Here is a 9,623-nt window from a genome sequence, read left to right as displayed (position 1 = left end):
GGGGGTCGGAGGGGGCGAGGGGGCTGGTGGCGTGTCCGGGAGGAATTCCCCGGGAAGGGCTCGGGTGAGCACGGATTTGGTGTAACGTGACAGCCGCGCCCCCGTCCCGCAGGTGCCCGGCCGTGGCTGGAGTGGAGGAAGGAGGTGGAGCTGCTCTCCGATGTGGCCTATTTCGTGCTGACCACGCTGTCAGGTAACGCCCGGAAAACTTCTCTGTCATTTTTTAATCGTTGTTTATCATTTCTCCCAACATCTGAAAGCTGAGAGGCCAGTCCCGCGGCTGCTGTGCTGGTGATCACCACCTGAGACTGCCCAACAGCAGTTCTCTTTAGCATGCAGGGTGGTTTGGTTTGGATAAATGCCTTCTGGTAAATCTGAAACCACGAAAGTGTCGGAGTTGGGTTCAAATGCACTTTATCAACACAGATAGATGTTCTTCTAAAAGCAATTTTTAAAAAAAAGTAGGAATGTATGACATCATGAAAAGTACCCCTGCTTTAAGCCTGAAACTGTTGCAGCAGATACTGGATGCCACCATGGTGCTCATCCTAATTCAATGCAAAAAAAATGGGCTATTTCTGAAACTGCAAAGCCTGATGAGTTGTGGCCTGAACAGCCTGTCCCCACTGCTCACCACATCCAGAACGATCCTCCAGCTGCCCTCTGACCCTGTTTTCTGTTGAAAATATTGTTTAGGTTATCAGACTCTGGGAGAAGAGTATGTGAACATCATTCAGGTTGACCCAAGCAAGAAGAAGGTGCCTTCTTTCCTTCGACGGGCCCTCTTCATTTCCCTGCACACCGTGGTACCTTACTGCCTGGAAAAGGCACTGCTGCACCTGGAACACGAGCTGCAGATGGAGGCTGAGGAATCCAGGACTCCAGAGAACCCCCCTGCACCTGGCTTTCCCAGCAGGACCTTAATTCGCAGCTGGATTCGGAAGCAGGTTGGGGAGCTCACGGAGCAGCAAAAGAAAACAGCCTCCCAAGCTGTGTATGTCCTTAAACAATCCATCCCTCTGCTGCACCGGCTCCACCTGGCAGTGTTCTACATCCAGGGCATGTTCTATCACCTATCCAAAAGGATCACAGGGATCTCATACGTAAGTGATTTTGTTTGAAGATGTGTCCACTGCAGAATTTTGGCCTCTTCTGGGGTGCCATATGTGTAAATGGGATAAGGAATTTGGCTGTGGCCGATTATACAAGCAAAGCAGAGGGGTGAGAGGCAAGGTTTTGCATTATGTGAGAGGTAATGAGTCCCTGCAGTCAAGAGGCTACAGGTAATAAACATGAATGCAGTGTCAGAAGTTAATACCCCTGTGTAACTTCAGCCTGTCTGCCACAAATACACTAGAAGTGAAAGGTGACTTGATAAATCCATGGGAAATACTGTTTTGAACAATACCTAGTACACATTTAGATACCACTTTTCTATATAAAGAGCTTAATTTTGTATTTTTAAAAAAAACCATCAGTCACTGGCCTAGAAATTTGTGTAGACACAGAGTTCCTCAACAATTCCAAACATCAGTGTGGGAAAGAGGTGTCCGACTATCTACTCAGAAATTAGTAAGGGAACCAAACCAATTAAAGCTGCAATTTTTATGGGCAGAGAGCAGCTAAGTCCAGCCTGACTCAAGATAGTTACACCTCCCAAGAGGCAGCTGGTCGAGAAGTCCTAAAATGTCAATTTTTTGCACACAGTGATAATCCCAAATCAAGTTTATTGAAGGCGGGGAGAGGGAGAACAGTTTCATAAAACTGCAGTAACAAAATGTATATTTCTGTGAATTCTGTAGCTGCATTTTGGAGGGCTGCAAGGAGAAGATCAGAGTATCCGATCAAGTTACAAGTTTCTTGGAATAATTTCACTCTTCCACCTTCTGCTGACCATTGGAGTTCAGATGTACAGCTTCAAACAGAAGCAGAGAGCAAGGCAGGAGTGGAGGCTGCACCGCAACCTCGCTCACCAGAAGTAAGAGGTGGTTCTTACTTCCTAGGAAAGAGGTGGGAATGTCATAGCTGTCATGAACAGGGACAACACAGGAGTAGTTTAGATTACAACCTGATGTAATGTACCATTTAATTAATTAGCAAAACTAATTCCTCACTGGTTTGTGCATCTCTTGGATTTCATGCTTTGGTGTTTTTGAGATCTTCATGAAAAGGGTTGATACTTGAGCACAGGGTTTATTTCAGGATGGTGTTATCAAGTATTTCTTACAGCCAGGGTAAGTGCAATTAACCCAACTGTGCCTGTGTTAATTAGGAGCACGAGCAAGGAGCCAGCTCCCGGGCGCCAGTCGCGCTGCACGCTGTGCCTGGAGGAGCGGAGGCACAGCACAGCCACCCCCTGCGGGCACCTGTTCTGCTGGGAGTGCATCACTGCCTGGTGCAACACCAGGGTGAGTACACAGCACATGCACACTGCAAAGGGCCCCTGAGCCTGGCTGCTAATGACCTGTGTCTCACTAAGGCACCCAGAGCTGAGCAGCACCCATGCAGTTGTTGAAATACAGTAACTGACATTACACAGGTGAGGTCAGTAAGGTGAGCAATTTAAACTGGGCCGGCTCAGGTGAGCTTGTACCACAGTTGGGACTGAAAAATTTCTTTTCTGAAAGTAGCTAAGCAGTTGTATTTGGATTTTTTTAAACTTTTAAACAGAACTATTCAGTACGTCCCTTTTCTTTCTGTAGGCAGAATGTCCACTGTGCAGAGAGAAGTTTCATCCTCAGAAACTGATCTACCTACGGCACTACCAAATGTAAAGGAAAAACCTCCTGGCTCCTGACAAGGGCCTCAGCTCATACTCTCATACTTGTCCTACAGCTTGGGCTGGTCCAAGAAGAGGCTTTATTAAACTGGAAACTGCCTGTGCAAGGTGGCACTACATTCCTGTATGATGGAATAAAGCTATTTCTGCTTCTACCCTTCTGTCTCTTCTGATGTAGCCCTTGACCATATTAAAAATGGGTTTCTAAAACATGTTTAACACAAGCTTAATAGTTTTCTTCATTTTGGACAATGGAAAACTTAAATTCTCATTCTCAAAATACAAATGTAGATAATGAGTCCTCCACCCTTCTGTAACATCCTTAAGGTATTAATAAAATTCTGTGATTTAAGAGTCCCTTTCTCCTTTTTAACATAGTAATGTCCATGCTGTGGACTTCAGTGGCAAAGAACAGAAGCTATACACAAAGCCTGAGTTTAAGTGCAGTGGAAGTTCTGGTTATAAATGCCATGTGCCATTGTGTTAGCAATAAAGGAGGGTTCTGTGATTTGACAAACTGAAATCTGCTTAGATCAACAGAAGCAATAAATGCAAAGCCCCAGTAATGCAGATTGTGCACACTAATGAAGACTCAGTTTCCAAATTCAGGTTTTTCCATCACTATTAGCAATGGAGACTGCAGCAGGTATTCCAGATATTAGGGCTGTAGCTACATAACAAGTGGTATTTTCCAAAGCCCAGGGGTGTTACCAATATCCCTGAAGCACACGGGAGAAGACTGTTAGTTGTTAACATACCTTGTCATTCTTGAACGATAGAAGATGCAGAAAATTGATTTATTTTTATTTTCCAAGTACAGGTAGGGAGAAGAACCCAGGTGATCCAGCCTGTGCATCATGAGTTACAGTTTCCACAAATCTTTCACAAATGGCACTGAATGTGGACTCGGGCAGGGCCGGGTGTGCTGCACTAAAAGCACTTTTAACATGGGTATTTGAGCTGCAGAGATCCTGGTTATCCAGCTAATAATTAAATCTCCAACTTTTATCATAAAAACCCAGTAAATTTAGTTTAACTGTTCACTGTATCTATAAATGGAACAAAAATAGCTGCTGGTAACTATGTAAACCCTTCATCATCATTTACAGAAGTGATACCATCCCTTCTCACACCAGAAAATTTTCAGGAATCCCTCACCTATTTAAAACTGCCAAGGCAACAGTGGAAGAAAAAAAACCCATATCACAAATCAGAACAGGACTACTTAATGAGATCACTGCCTCAGCTCCTTCCTGAGAAAATAGTAAGGAAAAACATTTTGTTGCACAAAAAGACAGGAAGGAGGTGGTGACTGGAAGTGTTTTTGAAGCTGTCAAGCCAAGTTTTTCATGCATTCTTTAAGTGGAATTAATTTTTAACATTTAAGTGATACAGCAGAACAAAGTTTAACAAAATGCCATCGGACTTGCCCAGCCATGGTAGGCTGAGATTCAACTGGGGAACTGCACTGTTGGCCAAGCAGCACCTACAACCCATGTTTGAAAACTTAATCCCACTGGACGCAGGGCATCTGCCTTCCCAAAAGGAAGGCATGAATCTAAACTTGCCTAAACTAAACCTCAAAATAAAGTTTAGGTAAAAATGTCAGATTTGCAATGGATGTCATTAACACTCTCTTTAGTAGGAGTCATCCCAGTTGGTAATTTTAGTATTAATGACACATTTTTCTCCCTGATTCGTCCATATTCAGAAACTCCAGCAAGCCTAAAAACACCTTCTCCAAGTCAAGGCTTTCAGATTTTGAGGCAACAAACCACGAACATCCACGACTGGTACTTTTATAATGCCCATTCTGGACACTGTCTCCCTAATTTTAAGTGCTTACACTCCTGGTTTCCACACTGCTAATAAAACAAACACATGCAAACAAACAAAAAGCCACAGGTCAACGTGAGCTAAAACTACCTGTCATTTTCCCAGGATTACCGAATTGCAGAGCTCCACAAATCCTTCATTTGACAAGATCAGAGGAAAAGGTACCTACATACATTTTCCAATTAGTTGTCTGCTGAAGCTGCTGAATTCCATTCAGAATCTTCCGAGACCTAATCTTTTCCTACCTTCTTCAAGTGAATGCTCCCTGAAGAGTTGAAAAAGGCATATCATGAAGGTAAATTGAGGGCAACCATTATTGAAAAGGAGTCATAAATACTGTTAGATTAAGAGATGTATATAAAGATAGAGAACAAGTAAAGGGGAACACTGTCTTTTAATAAATTTTGGAATTAAAAAGTCACTTAATAAAACTGCAGTTGTATCACATGAAAAAATTTACATGCAGGTCATTTATCTCTCTTTTTTTTTCCCCCCCATAAAAAAAGAAAATCTGTGTTAAAACCCCCACCACTGTCTGTTCTGGCCAGTTTGGGTACGTCCCGTGGGGCTGCACGAAGTCAGCTTCAATTACTCAAGAAACCATTAAGTATGAAAGAAACTCCAACTAATAACAATTAAAATATATATTTTTATAATTCCAGGTCCTTGAAGGAAATTGTGATAGAGTTTGAACAAAGTTCTGAGTCATCACACGAAGGAGCCCAATTTTAGCATCTGCTGGGAGATGAAACAGTGAAACTGGCATTAAAACCCAACACAAACGAGTTGCTTTAGAAGCTAAATGAGTATTTTTACCCTACTGCAAGCCCCATAATTTAGTAATTTCTTATTCCTATCTATATTTGTTTGGTTATAACTCAGTAATACCATGCATTTAGGAAACTGGCTTAAATTCTGCATCTAATTTAGGTCTACTGAATTTTGCTATGAAAACAGCACACGGCCATGAAGCAGAAAACAGCATCACGTGTGCCAGCTTACACTTTCCTCCACAGATGTGCACAGCACTTCAGGGTGATGTTGAGCAGGAGAACTATGTAAAAATATCCAACTCTAGGCCATTAACCTCTCCAGTGCAACGGATCTTGAAAGGAATACATTATCCCAAATCCATGGGATTATCCAAAGTTTCTCCAACTTCTTACAAAAGAGAATAAACTCAATGCAATTTGGTTAGAATGCCAGTTTCCTCGAGAAACTGATATTTCAGATAAAAATAGCGAGATCCTCATAAAATGAAAATTCAACTGCTTTGTCACCACTCTGTTAATCATTTTTATGAAGAAAAAAGGCATTGTTACAATGGCTCAAAATCGTTCCTTTAGTGAGCAGTAGAATTGGTCAACAGGTTGATTGCTTCTTCCTAGCTAGCAAAGGTCTTCCCCACATCCTCTTTCCCTTTGTATTTCCTCTTGCCATGTGTGAAGGGTATATATCTGTACTTTATCATGTGCTGCAAAGAGAAAACAGCAGTTGTTGAGGCAAGAAACTGAGGTAGTATTTAGGAAAAATGCTTTAAAATACACATGAAAAATTACTAAGTCCTCTAGAAAGGGAGTTCTTAGTAAAGGTAATGAAATAGCTAATCCTACAGCAGTTTAAATCTAAATAGGACTATGAGAGCAGTTTTATAAACATCAAATTTGGCTTTACCCAACAATTTGGACACTATAGGGAAGGTTACTGATTGGGGAACCACGGGAAACTTCCAGAGCACAGAGGTACTAATTCTTTACTACTCTTTCATCTTTAATTTACCACTTCAAATCACAGTACACCTGTCCAAAATTCTGAAGGTCTGGGAAAAAAATTAGTTATTTTTTTAAAATGCCAACAAACCATAAGTAATTTGTTAAAATGGTCTGAATCAATTCTCTGTGTTCTTTCCCTTTTCCCCATCTACTTTCTCACATCACCTTGTGAGAACTTCCCTTTTCACCCACCAGAGATGGTTCAACACCTCTGCATCCAAAATAGCCACAGGAAGTGGATGAGAACCCGCATAAAACCCTGATACTGCACTCTGAAGTCAAAACCTTTCGAAAGCAAGAATAAAGTTTTGTAAAATCTGCTCAACACCGTAAACATGCCCCACTTGAAGAACTAATGTTCAAAGAATTAGTTACTGAAGTTCCTCCAGTAAACCAAGTGTGTGCAGCACATTTAACCTCTGAAGGGCTCCACTGAATGGCCAGTTTGGAGCAGTGCTGTAAATCCTGACATCACAAATGCTACTCTCTGTTCTTGCCAAGATCTCACCTTGATTTGCCTCTTCATAGTGATACAAAATAGCATAATGAAGTACATCACAAGGATTGGCCAAAACACAGGAACGTTGAAAGCCTCAAAGAATGTACAAGCCATAGCAACCAGGATTCCTTTAGTGGCAGAATGCCTGAAAAACAATAGTAACAATTAATCCTTCAAGCCCAGCTACCACTAATGTCATGCAGATATTTATATTTTTCAAAAACACAACACAGGCAGATGGATGCACTCACCAGAATTTGAATTCTGGGAGCCTTCTAATGAAAGGCCGAAATTCTTCATTTTGCCTTGTAGGTAAGGAAGGACCATCATCTAAAAATAACAGAAAAGAAACCAAACCACAAACCTCCTCACAGTAGTTTTTTTACACTATTCAGATTCCAGATTCTTTTTACTTTCTATTTTAAGAAAAAAAAAAAAAATCACAAAACAAAACCACGCCCAATTTCCATTGTTACACACAGATCCCAGTTAGAGTTGCTGGTTTAATGTAAGTGCACATAGATTCTTTAAAAGGAACTTAACACAGATTCCTTTAAAGAAAATAGGGAATAGGAATGCCAAGTCACTTGAGTGACCATGGGGAGAGCTTAAGTCACATAAACCTCCTTTCAAAACACAGAAAACTAATACAATATGGACTATACTCAAGTCCCATGAAAAAAGGACAAATTTTATAGCAACTTCTGATGTCAACTTGCATAGATATTTTTCAGGTCTAAGAAATACAATATAATGCTAAAGTCACATTATCTTTACACTATTGTATCAGACAAAAGGAGCTGGAAGTTTGACCAACTTTAAAATGATGGAAAAAAGGAACTTTTCCTCATACCTGAATCTTCCATTAGAGAGGGGTCTACCTTTGGCGACAGGAAAGCTATGAAGAGGTTGAGGTGGTAGATTCCCAAGGCATATGTCACAATGTACCAACCCTGCACAGGAAGGAAGAGACAAGGGTAAAATCCTCCTGAAAATCATTTTCTGATCCTGATTTTTTAACAAGATTGAACAATCTGGGTTTATTGCTTCCGCGAGAAGCTTCTCTATGTCCTCACATTGACTGAAAGGTTTCTGGGCTTGTAAAAGTATCAGGAATTCTCACTGATCAAAACAAGTCTTAGAACATGACAGGAGAGCAAATTCCTCGTGTAGTGACAGATTGAACACAAAACCTTGGTCTGGCATCCAGGTTCTCTATGTTCAAGATGTGGGCTTAGAAAGTAATAAAGAGCATAAAACCATCCCTTTTTAAATCATCTTTGCAGCATTCAGTCTCTGAAACTTTCCTAGTACTATGACCTGTAAAGGTTTCACATTTTATAATCTTCAGGTTTAGGGAATAACAGTTCCCAAGTTCCTAACTGAACTGCAGACTGGCATGGAGCAGAAACATCTGATTAGTGGGGAAATGGTCTGCCGGGCCTGCAGGGAGAGAAACGCTGACAAAGCCATTCTTTACGGTTTGCATTTTAGAAAGGAACCCCTGGCTCTGTGCATGTTGTTACACACCTCGAATATAAAAGTAAAAACTTAATTACAAGAGTTTTCAGAGATTTATTTTGTGATTTCAGATTGCCATCAGAGGAATATCCTTGAGTATTTGTTCTCTCCTCAGACTACACAATTTACCTTCTGCCATGTCCTGAACGATACCACACGTGCTTCTAAAGTAACAGCACACTTCAGAAACACTCTTAAAATCAAAATTCGACCAACAATAATATCTGGAACTACTTCAGCACCAAATCCAGGTCTCTTACCTGCAGTAAATAAACTCTAATCATGTAGATAAAGCTCAGCCCCAACGTTACAATCCATCGCACTGCGGTGTAGGGGGTGGATTTGTCTAACCAGGACTGGTAGATCTAGGAGGAAACACAAAGTGCACAGCTGTAAAATACTTGATGCACAATGGATAAAGCTTTTTTGAGGGTAGTATGGGCAAAAGGAAGCACTTGGGAGGAATATTTTGGGGAAGAGAATGACATGAAACATTTGTATTCTTTACTACAAATAAATTACACAGAACTATACTTACAAGCTTCTATATTTTACAAAGGCAAGAAAAAAATGTAATTCTTGGGGCATTATAAAGCAATTTAAATGTTCTGTATTTTATGCAAGTTGTTTTCCTTATAATGAATTTTAAATGAAATCTGAACTCCTCATTTTTGACAGTAACAACATCTATTTCCACTGTTCAATGTCATATATATGCCATTTAAATATTCCAGTAAGCCATTCATTATAGATATTTATCTATTTTAAAAGGCTTCAAAAGAAATCTTTTGTATAGATTTCAGCATTTCAACAACCCATCCAACAAGCAGCGAGTTCAAGAAGCTGCAGTGAGATCTGCTTCTAAAGGAGTCAGAAAAATCCTTCACAAAACCAACCTGTCCAAGTCTTGAGAAAAATCTATAGACCACAGAAGGTTTTCCATGCACAGACTCCCCGATGCTGTCCCCTTCTGACATGGTGGCTGTGGAAACAAAATATGGGACAAGGGAACATTGAAATCCAAAATCTAAGCTCAGAGCATAGTCTCTGAGCCACCATTTGCATACAATATTCTTTTGGCTCATCCTGCTTGAAACAAATTATTCTGAATGAAGTATTCTCAAAGAGAGGACATTTATGCCAAAATGAATGAAAATTCCTTGTCCAAGAAAGCAAAGAACAGGGTATTTTACAAAGACGAGACAGGATCCAGTCC

General features: G+C 40.7%; 2 protein-coding genes across 2 annotated transcripts; one reads left to right on the top strand and one right to left on the bottom strand.

The window, feature by feature from the left end:
* The first annotated feature begins 9 nt into the window (after positions 1-9).
* Positions 10-3,133, top strand: PEX10 (peroxisomal biogenesis factor 10). The gene is made up of 5 exons (XM_017744025.1): positions 10-193; positions 697-1,103; positions 1,803-1,978; positions 2,273-2,408; positions 2,703-3,133. The coding sequence occupies exons 2-5, from the start codon at positions 858-860 to the stop codon at positions 2,772-2,774; spliced, it is 630 nt and encodes a 209-aa protein (XP_017599514.1). The 5' UTR covers positions 10-193; positions 697-857; the 3' UTR covers positions 2,775-3,133.
* A 424-nt stretch (positions 3,134-3,557) lies between these two features.
* RER1 (retention in endoplasmic reticulum sorting receptor 1) lies at positions 3,558-9,389 on the bottom strand. The gene is made up of 6 exons (XM_008641187.2): positions 9,304-9,389; positions 8,668-8,772; positions 7,740-7,839; positions 7,138-7,216; positions 6,896-7,031; positions 3,558-6,089 (listed from the first exon to the last, which is right to left on the bottom strand). The coding sequence occupies exons 1-6, from the start codon at positions 9,382-9,384 to the stop codon at positions 6,000-6,002; spliced, it is 591 nt and encodes a 196-aa protein (XP_008639409.1). The 5' UTR covers positions 9,385-9,389; the 3' UTR covers positions 3,558-5,999.
* Positions 9,390-9,623: the final 234 nt, after the last annotated feature.

Source organism: Corvus brachyrhynchos, unplaced genomic scaffold, assembly GCF_000691975.1.
Source record: "Corvus brachyrhynchos isolate BGI_N302 unplaced genomic scaffold, ASM69197v1 scaffold68, whole genome shotgun sequence".
Lineage (NCBI taxonomy): Eukaryota > Metazoa > Chordata > Aves > Passeriformes > Corvidae > Corvus > Corvus brachyrhynchos.
The sequence above is the reverse complement of the archived record's forward strand: the minus strand, read 5'-3'. Positions and strand labels throughout refer to the sequence as shown.

What these genes read in the sequence shown, in the direction of transcription:
- RER1 (XM_008641187.2), bottom strand. Translation starts at nt 9,384, where the DNA reads ATGTCAGAAGGGGACAGCATCGGGGAGTCTGTGCATGGAAAACCTTCT. An exon ending in TTAGAGTTTATTTACTGCAG is followed by an intron (nt 7,840 to 8,667) that starts GTAAGAGACCTG and finishes CTTCCTGTGCAG; the next exon opens with GGTTGGTACATTGTGACATA. An exon ending in CTATGAAGAGGCAAATCAAG is followed by an intron (nt 6,090 to 6,895) that starts GTGAGATCTTGG and finishes TTCTCTTTGCAG; the next exon opens with CACATGATAAAGTACAGATA.
- PEX10 (XM_017744025.1), top strand. Translation starts at nt 858, where the DNA reads ATGGAGGCTGAGGAATCCAGGACTCCAGAGAACCCCCCTGCACCTGGC. An exon ending in CGCAACCTCGCTCACCAGAA is followed by an intron (nt 1,979 to 2,272) that starts GTAAGAGGTGGT and finishes TGTGTTAATTAG; the next exon opens with GAGCACGAGCAAGGAGCCAG. An exon ending in CTGCCTGGTGCAACACCAGG is followed by an intron (nt 2,409 to 2,702) that starts GTGAGTACACAG and finishes TTCTTTCTGTAG; the next exon opens with GCAGAATGTCCACTGTGCAG.